Source organism: Heptranchias perlo, chromosome 28 (genome assembly GCF_035084215.1).
Source record: "Heptranchias perlo isolate sHepPer1 chromosome 28, sHepPer1.hap1, whole genome shotgun sequence".
Classification (NCBI taxonomy): domain Eukaryota; kingdom Metazoa; phylum Chordata; class Chondrichthyes; order Hexanchiformes; family Hexanchidae; genus Heptranchias; species Heptranchias perlo.
In genome coordinates, this window is record NC_090352.1 from 37,776,580 (window position 1) to 37,790,134 (window position 13,555).

General features: G+C 45.0%; 1 protein-coding gene across 7 annotated transcripts in view; it reads right to left on the reverse strand.

Moving 5' to 3' along the window:
• bcas3 (BCAS3 microtubule associated cell migration factor) overlaps positions 1 to 13,555 on the reverse strand; it is a 666,368-nt gene that overhangs the window by 548,721 nt on the left and 104,092 nt on the right. For all 7 annotated transcript variants that reach the window (XR_010968541.1, XR_010968542.1, XM_068008504.1 and 4 more), the window contains exon 9: positions 11,850 to 11,926. Coding sequence is in view for 5 of the 7 variants with exons in the window: in XM_068008504.1 (XP_067864605.1) it covers positions 11,850 to 11,926 (77 nt within the window). In the remaining 2 variants the exon portion in view is untranslated. The remainder of the gene's footprint in view (positions 1 to 11,849; positions 11,927 to 13,555) is intronic.

A 13,555-nucleotide genomic window follows, 5' to 3' on the forward strand; every position in this document is an offset into this window, starting at 1 on the left:
CCCTCCCTCCCTGTGTGGTAGTATCCGTTCAGCAGCTTCTCACAACTGTGATCAGGCTGAGCAACTATGGGGCGTGAATGCACTGCATATAGACACTTTTTAATTAGCAATAGATTGCGGGTGGTCAGACTGTTTTATTGTACTTCCTACAGTGAAGACAGCATAAACTGGAAGATACTTAAAATTCAGCAAGGCTTGCTGGTTTGAAGTTTTTCTGACCCTTGAGATGGGTTCTATCTTCACTTTATACTAGCAGATCTCCCATGGCATTGCTCATGGCAAATCGGACGATACACTATTTTAGAACAGGGATGTCATCAATAAATTGTGACGAGGAAAGTGTTACAGGAAATAAGTGTGACACCTACAGGAAATGCACACCTTACGTAAGACTATTACTAGTGAATCTTCTGTCGCACTGCTGGTGGGAAGTCTGAGGAAATAGTGTATTATAAGGAAGTGGTTATGATGTGATGGTGGTGACAGGAAGTGAGAGAACCAGTGAATTAATGTGTTGCTGTCCTGATGCTTCCAAGCTTGACTGTGTCTATTCAGTTACTATTCATTTAATTGATTGATTTATGGATGGGCTACTTTCCCTGCATATATTCAGGGTATTTTATTTATTAATTAGCAGCCACCAGGCTCTCCTTCCAAGGTCCTATTGGATGTATTTAGGGCAGATTTATTCAACTTATTGATGCACATCTGCATTGGTGTCACTGAAGCCCAATTACATTTGATTAGCGCAGGTTTATTTATTTATTTATTTGATTAATTGCTGTTTGGGGGGGAGGGGGTACAGCTCCCTGCAAAATTCTATTGCACCTTTTGAGGTCACATTTATTTATCTATCAATTCCTAGCTGGCCCGCTGCTCCTGAAGCTGGAGACTACACATTGAGGGCAGATTCATTTCTTTATTACATTTGCAGCTGGCACACTCTCCTCCCCCAGCCGAGTCCATGTGATGAGGACAGATTCATTAATGTATTTAATTACTGGCTGGCATGGTGCCCCCCCACCCCGCCCCCTCCCAAAAACCAGTAAGATTTACTTAGGCAGCATCTTGCTAAATGGCCCACTTCCTTTGTTGACCATTAAAATTTATTGAGGCTGCATTCATCAATATAACTAACTGGCAGTTGGCCCTCACCCACATATTTATGTTGCATTTATTTATATCATCAATTGCTCGCTGGCATGCTGGCCCCATTTACCAGATTCTGCCTCGTACCACCACATTCATTCGGAAAGTAAGTTCCACTCATTGTTAAAACACAATATAATTACAAAATACCTTACTCTTAGTGATAGCAGAGCTGGTTGTGGACATGAGTGAAGCGTTTGCAATCATCTTCAGCCAGAAGTGCCGAGTGGATGATCCATCTCGGCCTCCTCCCGCTAGCCCCACAGAAGCCAGTCTTCAGCCAATTCGATTCACTCCACGTGATATCAAGAAACGGCTGAGTGCACTGGATACAGCAAAGGCTATGGGCCCCGATAACATCCCGGCTATAGTACTGAAGACTTGTGCTCCAGAACTAGCTGCGCCGCTAGCCAAGCTGTTCCAGTACAGCTACAACACTTGCATCTACCCCACAATGTGGAAAATTGCCCAGGTATGTCCTGTCAAGAAAAGCAGGACAAATCCAATCCGGCCAATTACCGCCCCATCAGTCTACTCTCAATCAGCAGCAAAGTGATGGAAGGTGTTGTCGACAGTGCTATCAAGCGGCACTTATTCACCAAAAACCTGCTCACCGATGCTCAGTTTGGATTCCGCCAGGACCACTCGGCTCCAGGCCTCATTACAACCTTGGTCCAAACGTGGACAAAAGAACTGAATTCCAGAGGTGAGGTGAGAGTGACTACCCTTGACATCAAGGCAACATTTGACCGAGTGTGGCACCAAGGAGCCCTAGTAAAATTGAAGTCAATGGGAATCAGGGGGAAAACTCTCCAGTGGCTGGAGTCATACCTAGCACAAAGGAAGATGGTAGTGGTTGTTGGAGGCCAATCATCTCAGCCCCAGGACATTGCTGCAGGAGTTCCTCAGGTCAGTGTCCTAGGCCCAACCATCTTCAGCTGCTTCATCAATCACCTTCCCTCCATCATAAGGTCAGAAATGGGGATGTTCGCTGATGATTGCACAGTGTTCAGTTCCATTCGCAACCCCTCAAATAATGAAGCAGTCCGAGCCCGCATGCAGCAAGACCTTGACAACATCCAGGCTTGGGCTCATAAGTGGCAAGTAACATTTGCGCCAGACAAGTGCCAGGCAATGACCATCTCAAACAAGAGAGTCTAACCACCTCCCCTTGACATTCAACGGCATTACCATTGCCGAATCCCCCACCATCAACATCCTAGGGGTCACCATTGACCAGAAAATTAACTGGACCAGCCATATAAATACTGTGGCTACAAGAGCAGGTCAGAGGCTGGGTATTCTGCAGCGAGTGACCCACCTCCTGACTCCCCAAAGCCTTTCCACCATCTACAAGGCACAAGTCAGGAGTGTGATGGAATACTCTCCACTTGCCTGGATGAGTTCAGCTCCAACAACACTCAAAAAGCTCGACACCATCCAGGACAAAGCAGCCTGCTTGATTGGCACCCCATCCACCATCCTAAACATTCACTCCCTTCACCACCGGCGCACAGTGGCTGCAGTGTGTACCATCCACAGGATGCACTGCAGCAACTCGCCAAGGCTTCTTCGACAGCACCTCCCAAACCCGTGACCTCTACCACCTAGAAGGACAAGAGCAGCAGGCACATGGGAACACCACCACCTGCACATTCCCCTCCAAGTCACACATCATCCCGACTTGGAAATATTTCGCCGTTCCTTCATCGTCGCTGGGTCAAAATCATGGAACTCCCTTCCTAACAGCACTGTGGGAGAACCTTCACCACACGAACTGCGGCGGTTCAAGAAGGCGGCTCACCACCACCTTCTCAAGGGCAATTAGGGATGGGCAATAAATGCCAGCCTCGCCAGCGACACCCACATCCCATGAACGAATATAAAAAAAAAGCTGGGAGCCAGGGTTTGAGACACTCAATAGCGCTATCTGTGGTTGGATGACTGAAAAGCAAGTCTAATAATGAGTGTGGATAATTTCGTACTTATAGTTATCTAAGTAGGCATTATTCAGGTGTGACAGAGGCATGAGTAAAGCATAACAAATACCTTTTAATATATTACAGATAAATACAGGTATTGCACATAAAATTTACAGCACAGAAACAGGACATTCGGCCCAACTGGTCCATGCCGGTGTTTATGCTCCGCACAAGCCTCCTCCCACCCCTCTTCATCTAACGATATCAGAATAACCTTCTATTCCTTTCTCCCTCATGTGTTTATCTAGCTTTCCCTTAAATGCATCTATATTCTTTGTATTTGGGTTCCTTGAAATTACACCATGGGATACTTGTGTACAAATGCTGTACATATTCATGTGAAATTTCTTCATTCATATCTCAACAGCATCGTCGCTTACAGTTAGAAGGACAAGAAATACGAGACAGAGCAGGAGGAAAAAATGGAGATGGTTAGGGTGGGAGCCAAAGAGAAAGGTTTTGAGGAGGTTTTTGAAACCGGGAGAGTAATGGGCAAGGTGGAGGGATCTCGGCAGTGAGTTGAGAGAGCAGAAACATAGGGGCTGAACGAGCAGACACCAATGGTGCAACAGGAGACAAGGAGAAGCCTAGTGTTACAGAAGTGGATAACTCAACTATTTTAAACCCGTTTAAAATAAATGGGTTAATGTGCCAATAGAGGAGAGAGAGGGGAATTTCAGGCAAACACTTCTGTACTCTGTAATCCCACAACATAATTTCAGTGCCAGGATTTTTTTTCTTCTATTTTACTGATAACTGCACCCATCGGTTACTATTTTTAAAAATAACTTATCAAGAAAGCCTGAAGGATGATAATTTTCTGGATGTATTTATTGAACTGCACCTGCTTTGTGTTGATTCACAACATCCACATACACTCTAACTGCCCGCACAAAGACAGATACAGCAATGAAACTTAAAAATAGGTTAATGCTATCCTGAAGGCATTTACTTTCAAACTGATACACACTGGTTTGTGTTGGCATAAATGCAAAATCTGCATTGAGGGGAATACAAATAAAGAAATATGTGACAAGTAAATCAGGGGTGGGAGAAAATTGAATCTACCTCCTCAATGGGAATGGGCAATAGAGATCAAATTCTCCCCCTACTAATCTCCTGACTGAATGACAGGAGGTCTTCAAGTTATGCTCTTATATTGGTACTATTCAAGAACATTGGTAATAGTGCTTAACAGTTGAAGAATGAGAAAGGGTATTCATTCCACCCAGCTCACTCCATTATTTCCCTCCAAGCGAAGGCAGGCAGCTGACATACTCTTCGGGCTTTGACAATGTTGATCTTCTAGCAAATGCACAACAGCAGCCTGAGTGGACTCATGTTCCTCTTTTCCATCCCTCCCTTCCCTTTGCCAAAGCCACTCAACCACAGTATCCTCCCCTAAATGTTCCAATTTAATTTAGGAGCTTGCATTCTCAATATCCTGTGGCACTATTTCAAAGAGCAGGGAAGTTCTCCAAGTGTCCTTGCCAACATTTATCCCTCTACCAACATCACCAAAACAGATATCACATTTGCCTACATAACAATAGTGACTACACATCAAACGTTATTCATTGGCTATGGAGCAGTTTGCAAGGCGCTATTAAAAATACAAGATTTCTTTATTCTTCTAAGTATTATTATGCTGCTATGGGTACGGTAGCATAGTGGTTATGTTACTGGGCTAGTAATCCAGAGGCCTGGACTAAAATCCAGAGTCATGAGTTCAAATCCTGCCACGGCAGCTGGCGAATTTAAATTCAATTAATTAATTAAATTCAATTAATTAAATAAAAATCTGGAATTAAAATACTAGCATCAGTAATGATGGCCATGAAACTACCGGATTGTCGTAAAAACCCATCTGGTTCACTAATGTCCTTTAGGGAAGGAAGCCTGCCGCCCTTACCCGGTCTGGCCTATATGTGACTCCAGACCCACAGCAATGTGGTTGATTCTTAATTGCCCTCTGAAATGGCCTAGCAAGCCACTCAGTTGTAAAATCTCGCGACGAAAAGTCATCAGAAGAATAAAACCGGACGGACCACCCGGCATCGGACCACTAGGCACCGGACACGACAACGGCAAAACACCAAGCCCAGTCGACCCTGCAAGGTCCTCCTTACTAACATCTGGGGACTTGTGCCAAAATTGGGAGAGCTGTCCCACAGACTAGTCAAGCAACAGCCTGACATAGCCATACTCACAGAATCATATCTTTCAGCCAACGTCCCAGACTCTTCCATCACCATCCCTGGGTATGTCCTGTCCCACCGGCAGGACAGACCCACCAGAGGTGGCGGTACAGTGATATACAGTCAGGAGGGAGTGGCCCTGGGAGTCTTCAACATTGACTCTGGACCCCATGAAATCTCATGGCATCAGGTCAAACATGGGCAAGGAAACCTCCTGCTGATTACCACCTACCGTCCTCCCTCAGCTGATGAATCAGTCCTCCTCCATGTTGAACACCACTTGGAGGAAGCACTGAGGGTAGCAAGGGCACAAAATGTACTCTGGGTGGGGGACTTCAATGTCCATCACCAAGAGTGGCTCGGGAGCACCACTACTGACCGAGCTGGCCGAGTCCTGAAGGACATAGCTGCTAGACTGGGCCTGCGGCAGGTGGTGAGCGAACCAACACGAGGGAAAAACTTACTTGACCTCGTCCTCACCAATCTACCTGTCGCAAATGCATCTGTCCATGACAGTATTGGTAGGAGTGACCACCGCACAGTCCTCGTGGAGATGAAATCCCGTCTTCGCACTGAGGACACCATCCAACGTGTTGTGTGGCACTACCACCGTGCTAAATGGGATAGATTCAGAACAGATCTAGCAGCTCAAAACTGGGCATCCATGAGGCGTTGTGGGCCATCAGCAGCAGCAGAATTGTATTCCAGCACAATCTGTAACCTCATGGCCCGGCATATTCCTCACTCTACCATTACCAACAAGCCAGGGGATCAACCCTGGTTCAATGAGGAGTGTAGAAGAGCATGCCAGGAGCAGCACCAGGCGTACCTAAAAATGAGGTGCCAACCTGGTGAAGCTATAACTCAGGACTACATGCATGCTAAACAGCGGAAGCAACATGCTATAGACAGAGCTAAGCGATTCCACAACCAACGGATCAGATCAAAGCTCTGCAGTCCTGCCACATCCAGTCGTGAATGGTGGTGGACAATTAAACAACTAACGGGAGGAGGAGGCTCTGCAAACATCCCCATTCTCAATGATGGCGGAGTCTAGCATGTGAGTGCAAAAGACAAGGCTGAAGCGTTTGCAACCATCTTCAGCCAGAAGTGCCGAGTGGATAATCCATCTCAGCCTCCTCCCGATATCCCCACCATCACGGAAGCCAGTCTTCGGCCAATTCGATTCACTCCACGTGATATCAAGAAACGGCTGAGTGCACTGGATACAGCAAAGGCTATGGGCCCCGACAACATCCCAGCTGTAGTGCTGAAGACTTGTGCTCCAGAACTAGCTGCGTCTCTAGCCAAGCTGTTCCAGTACAGCTACAACACTGGCATCCACCCGACAATGTGGAAAATTGCCCAGGTATGTCCTGTCCACAAAAAGCAGGACAAATCCAATCCGGCCAATTACCGCCCCATCAGTCTACTCTCAATCATCAGCAAAGTGATGGAAGGTATCGTCGACAGTGCTATCAAGCGGCACTTACTCACCAATAACCTGCTCACCGATGCTCAGTTTGGGTTCCGCCAGGACCACTCGGCTCCAGACCTCATTACAGCCTTGGTCCAAACATGGACAAAAGAGCTGAATTCCAGAGGTGAGGTGAGAGTGACTGCCCTTGACATCAAGGCAGCATTTGACCGAGTGTGGCACCAAGGAGCCCTAGTAAAATTGAAGTCAATGGGAATCAGGGGGAAAACTCTCCAGTGGCTGGAGTCATACCTGGCACAAAGAAAGATGGTAGTGGTTGTTGGAGGCCAAGCATCTCAGCCCCAGGGCATTGCTGCAGGAGTTCCTCAGGGCAGTGTCCTAGGCCCAACCATCTTCAGCTGCTTCATCAATCACCTTCCCTCCATCATAAGGTCAGAAATGGGGATGTTCGCTGATGACTGCACAGTGTTCAGTTCCATTCGCAACCCCTCAGATAATGAAGCAGTCCGAGCCCGCATGCAGCAAGACCTGGACAACATCCAGGCTTGGGCTGATAAGTGGCAAGTAACATTCGCGCCAGATAAGTGCCAGGCAATGACCATCTCCAACAAGAGAGAGTCTAACCACCTCCCCTTGACATTCAACGGCATTACCATCGCCGAATCCCCCACCATCAACATCCTGGGGGTCACCATTGACCAGAAACTTAACTGGACCAGCCATATAAATACTGTGGCTACGAGAGCAGGTCAGAGGCTGGGTATTCTGCGGCGAGTGACTCACCTCCTGACTCCCCAAAGCCTTTCCACCATCTACAAGGCACAAGTCAGGAGTGTGATGGAATACTCTCCACTTGCCTGGATGAGTGCAGCTCCAACAACACTCAAGAAGCTCGACACCATCCAAGATAAAGCAGCCCGCTTGATTGGCACTCCATCCACCATCCTAAACATTCACTCCCTTCACCACCGGCGCACTGTGGCTGCAGTGTGCACCATCCACAGGATGCACTGCAGCAACTCGCCAAGGCTTCTTCGACAGCACCTCCCAAACCCGTGACCTCTACCACCTAGAAGGACAAGGGCAGCAGGCGCATGGGAACAACACCACCTGCACGTTCCCCTCCAAGTCACACACCATCCCGACTTGGAAATATATCGCCGTTCCTTCATTGTCACTGGGTCAAAATCCTGGAACTCCCTTCCTAACAGCACTGTGGGAGAACCATCACCACACGGACTGCAGCGGTTCAAGAAGGCGGCTCACCACCACCTTCTCAAGGGCAATTAGGGATGGGCAATAAATGCCGGCCTTGCCAGCGACGCCCACATCCCGTGAACGAATAAGAAAAAAAAAGGAGGAGCTGTGTCAATTTAAGACCACAAAGTTTAATATTTATAAAGTTAACAGGACTCAGGCCAATCAAAATTTGTTGCTTGGTAACGGAAAAGACTTAAAAATAGCGCCTTTAATGTAGAAAAATGCCCCAAAGCATTTCGTAGAAGCGTCATTGAAAAGAAAATGGTGCAGAGCCAAAGGAGGAGGTGGTGACCAAAAGCTTGGTCAAAGAGATGGGTTTGAAGGAAGATCCTAAAGGAAGAGAGGTAGGTCAAGAGGAGGAGGGATTTATGGAAGGAATTCCAGAGTATGAGGCCTAGGTGACTGAAGATATAGCCACCAATGATAGGATGAAGGGAGGGAGGATTCACAATCGGCTAGAGTTGGAGGAACAAAGTTCAAGGAGGTGGATTGCAAGGCTGGAGCAGGTTATAGTGATAGGAAGGGACGAGGCCATGAAGGGATTTAAGCACAAGGGTGAAAATGATGTGAGATGTAAGGGTACCAGGTGCTAATATTGGTCAGAGAGGACAGGAGTGACAGGGGAGGCTGTATTTGGTGCAGGGTAGGATAACCTTAAAAAAAAAATTTTGCTCAAAGCTAAGGAAAAAATGGTCCTCGGTACTGCTGACTGAATGGTATTGATGCATCGTGCGAAATTAGGTACATTGTACATGCTCAGACTTCACAATGCAAATTCAGTACACAACAAGACAGCGTTGTGAAAAATACAAACTCCAAGCCCCGGCTTTTGGGAGCGGCTAATGCCTTCAAGTGAAACCTTTAATGAAGACACTAAAAGACACAAGACAATTCAATAGATAAATGTAATAATTTTAATCTGAAATATGTAATTTTTAAAATGTTTATTTTGTTTAAACCTTTATTGTGGACACTGGAAATTTCAGTGACTGGGAAAAAAATGGTACATGAAAAAAAATTTTAAAAAGGATTTTGAGGTAATTGTGGGAAAGCAGTGTCGAGATTACATAATCAGCGTGGTGAGTTTACTTAGGCATTTTCGATTATAAATCTGGACACAGAAATATATCATGGAAAAAGTATGACAAAAGCCTAGCAACAGGGAGTCAAGTGGTGCAACAGGAAGTACACGTAGACATAAGATTTTTAATGTGTCACAGATAGATATTTTGTTTATATACTTATTTACATAGAATTTACAGCACAGAAACAGGCCATTCAGCCCAACTCAACTAAGCTGGTGTTTATGCTCCATACAAGCCCAATTATAAATCATATATATTTAAAATGTATTCTCATTGCTTTCTTTCAGTCCTCAAAGCGTTAAGAAATATAAATAAATAAGCGGATTAGGAAATGGTCTTTGGCAAATTTCCTAAAATCACTGATTGTTGAGGTCAGCAAAACACCATTGACTTTGAACATGAAGGGACAGGCTCTGTGACCTGCACCAGGCAATGTTGCCTAATCCCTCCCAGCGTGACCTCATCAAATATTAACCACCGAACCCCATAAACAACACTGAAAAATTCTGGCTAAAAGCATCAAAGCCAGCAATTTTGGCTTGTTTACAGGTTGAAGCTTGACAGGTACAGATTTAGCTCGTGACATACATTGTTCAGTAGTGGTCACATTATTCAGATTTTGCGGGGTTTTTTTAAATCGCTATTTTGGAATCATATTTGTAACGACTACTGACCCAATTCCTGATAGTCTACATAAACCTAAGACCTGGTTTGTCTCAGTGGGTAGCACTCTTGTATCTGAATCAGAAGGTTGTGGCTTCAAGCTCCACTACAGGACTTGAAAACATAATCCAAGATAGTCACTCCGGTGAAAGCTACATTGTCAGAGAGGCCATCACTGAAATTCTCTCCCTAAATCTCCGTGTCTTGCTACCCACCTTCAAAAGCATCTTCAAAGCCAATCTCTGCAACCTCACTGTAGTTTCTTCAGGGTGTGTCTGGTGTCTGAATTTTTCCCACCTTTTGTGAAGCATCTTGGTACCATTTTGTTAAAGGTACTATATAACAGGAACTTTGTTGTTGTAGAGCAATACCACAACTTGCTTGTACTCGAGTTAGACTTCTGTTGTTTTACCAGGAACACAAGGGCTAATGCAGCTGTACTTAACATTCAGTACCAATGCAAAAAGTTTGCATGGGATACCAAAACCAAAGATTTACACACTGCTTTTCCTGTGTGTGCAATGCTCTCTCAGACTAGGAAGCTTTTGTCTTCTATGGAGAAGTTACAATCTAGAGTTAACTCTGGTTCACTAAGTTATAAAATTGGAAATCTGATTTGTGCTTTGGAAACCCCAACATAATTTCATGTCTTTTTGAGCTGTTCACAAGCACCAGGGTCAACTTCTGTGCTGTTCACAAGCACCAGAGTCAACTTCTGTGCTGTTCACAAGCACCAGGGTCAACTTCTGTGCTGTTCACAAGCACCAGGGTCAACTTCTGTGCTGTTCACAAGCACCAGGGTCAACTTCAGTGCTGTTCACAAGCACCAGGGTCAACTTCAGTGCTGTTCCCCTCCAACAGGGTGCAACATTGTGAGACAATTATCCCTTGATCTGTAGCCAGATTTGAGGCAATACAGGCAGCCAAATGCGTAACCTTTTAGTGTCATGACTGCTTCCTTTGCACGTCAGGACTGAACAGTCATTCCTATCGTGTATTACTGCAGAGAAAGTGTCCCATCCTCCTAATGTGCTTCTTTCGAATGAGAAAATAGCAATAACCATGATGGCCATGTTTGCTGCAGGCATACTGGTCTCAGTACAAACATGACCTGGACCATACCCCTGCCAATCTCTGTTACAACTTCCTCTGACTGCACCTTGTTGTTGAAGTGTTTAATATGCAAAAGAAGTAGGAAGTTTCAGACAGCAGCTTACCAAAGTTATTTTGACAGCACCTGTGATTATTACTCCGGAGCAGTTAAAGGGCAGCAATGTCATGGGAACACCATCACTTCCAAGTTCCCCTCCAAGTCACACACAATCTTGACTTGGACATATATCGCCATTCCTTCATCATCGCTGGACCAATAACCTGGAACTCCACTGTGGGAACACGTTCACCCCAAGGAGTGCAATGGTTCAAGAAGAAGGCCCATCACCACCTTTTCAGGGCAAATAGGCATGGCAATAAATGCCAGCCTTGTAGCGTCGCCCACAATCCAAGAAAAAACAACAAAGGTCATCTTCCCTACCCAGATTGTAGGAATAATCTATATATGGTTTTGAGAACCATCTGTCACACATGCAATGTCCATAGCTCCAATATCCCTGATTAGTTCAAATTTCCAAATAATCAATCAATACTCGCTTATCCTGACCAGTTGAGAAAACCAAAAAACACTTTACTGCTTTCTACTTTACTGTCTCTCTCCACATCTTTGACAAACTTCTATTGCATCCTCCAACTTACCATAAGCAATATCACAGGACGGTCACTACTATTAAAATAAATATTTCAAATGGCCTACACGATGCGAGCTTGGCAGTAAAGTACCATTATCTTTCCTTAAAGTAATGTGGCTGGAAACCCAGGTCTACAACTAGTTCACATCTCCGGCTAATAGAACCATTTCTTCTCGTTGATGGTTACTTATAATCCCAAACCAAATCAATCTGTCCAACCACAATCCAATTCCAAAGGGTCAGAACTTCACAGAAACTTAGAAGTATTGTGATATCATTTAAATCAGTTCATAAATCCCTTTTACAGTTTGCATAGCTTTGGTACGTACTTGTGACGAAGAATTTTTTAGTGAATGTACAGCTATCGAAGGTGGCAATCTTCTCCTGTAACACAACTACCAAAACCCTGTGAAAGAAAGGAAAAAACAATCAGGAAATACTGCTTATCCCACCTTCCTCTATCTTACCAGCAAATAGATATTTCAAACTGAACGTGGGTGACAGCATGTTTTGCTTTCTGATAGGACACACTATAACATGTATTTTTCAAAGATTTTAATTGTTGGGTACAATGTTTATCACACCTGCAGTTAAAGCAAGTAATAAGATTGCAATGGGTAGGGTGTATGTGTGCTATGTGTTGCTATAAATCAATACATTTGATAAGCGAGATGGAATAAGTCCTACTGAGGGAGTACTGCACTGTAGGGGGTGCCGTCTTTCGGACGGGACTTTAATCCGAGGCCTCGTCTGCACTCTCAGGTGAACGTAAAAATCCCATGGCACTATTTCGAAGAGGAGCAGGAGAATTTTTCCCGGTGTTCTGGCCAATAATTATGCCTCAACTGACATTACTAAAAAATAAGTTATCTAGTCATTATCACATTGCTGTTTGTGGAACTTTGCTGTGCGCAAATTGGCTGCTAAGTTTCCTACATTACAACAGTGACTACATTTCAAAAAGTACTTCATTGGTTGTAAAGCGCTTTGGCACATCCCGAGGTCGTGAAAGGTGCTATGTAAACGCAATTCTTTTTTTTTCCCCCCAGATGAGAAAAGACCCTGTGAAGACAAAGCGGGTGGGACCGTATACGGGAAGATCTGAATGGAAGACAGACAACAGACAGACAGACAATTATAGGAACTGGTAGAGGAGATACCAAATCAGTACGGTATTGTAGGATTGTTGGCTAGAGTGGGTAAGGTGCCTGATTGTCTAGGAGAAGTCTGGTGGCACAATTTCATGGTGTGCCAACATGAACGAACACAGATTAATTTTGGGATTCCTCACACAAAGAGTTGCCAGACTCGGTTGAGCCATTTTAGGTAAGGAATACTTGGAGATGAGGCACTCAGTCACAGGTAGAGAGCAAAAAAATTTTATAAATAGGAAATTAATTAATTCCCTTCCAGCCCCAGTAGAACTTACAGATGACTGTCATCATGCCCACAACAGTTCTGCCATGGAGTAGTCATGCCCTCGTCCATTTCATTGGTCTTAATGGCTTGGTATTGTAGTCCCCTGCACCTTTTTTAATTTGTTCTTGGGATATGGGCAATGCTGGTAAGGACACATTCATTGCCCATCCCTAAGTTCCTGGAGAAGGTAGTAGTGGGCTTTCTCTTCAAACAACTGCAGTCCTTGTGCTGATAGAGCTTTCACAGTGGTGTTAGGTAGAGAATTCCAGGATATTAATGCAGCAACAATGAAGGAATGGCAAAATATGTCCCAATCAGGCTGGTGTGTGACTGAGAGGGGAACTTGAGGTGATGATGTTCCCATGATATTGCTGCTCTTGTCCTTCTTGGTGGCAGAGGTTGCAGGGGAGGGAGGTGGTGTCAAAGTAAACTTGGTGAGCTGCTGCAATGTATCCTGCAGAAAGTATATACTGGAGCCACATTATGCCGGTGATGGAGGCAGTGGATATTGAATCTAGTGGCAGGAATGCCAAGCAATGGAACTGATCTATCCTGGATAGCATTGAGCTTCCCAAGTTATGTTGCAACTGCACCTATCCAGATCAGTGGTGAGTAT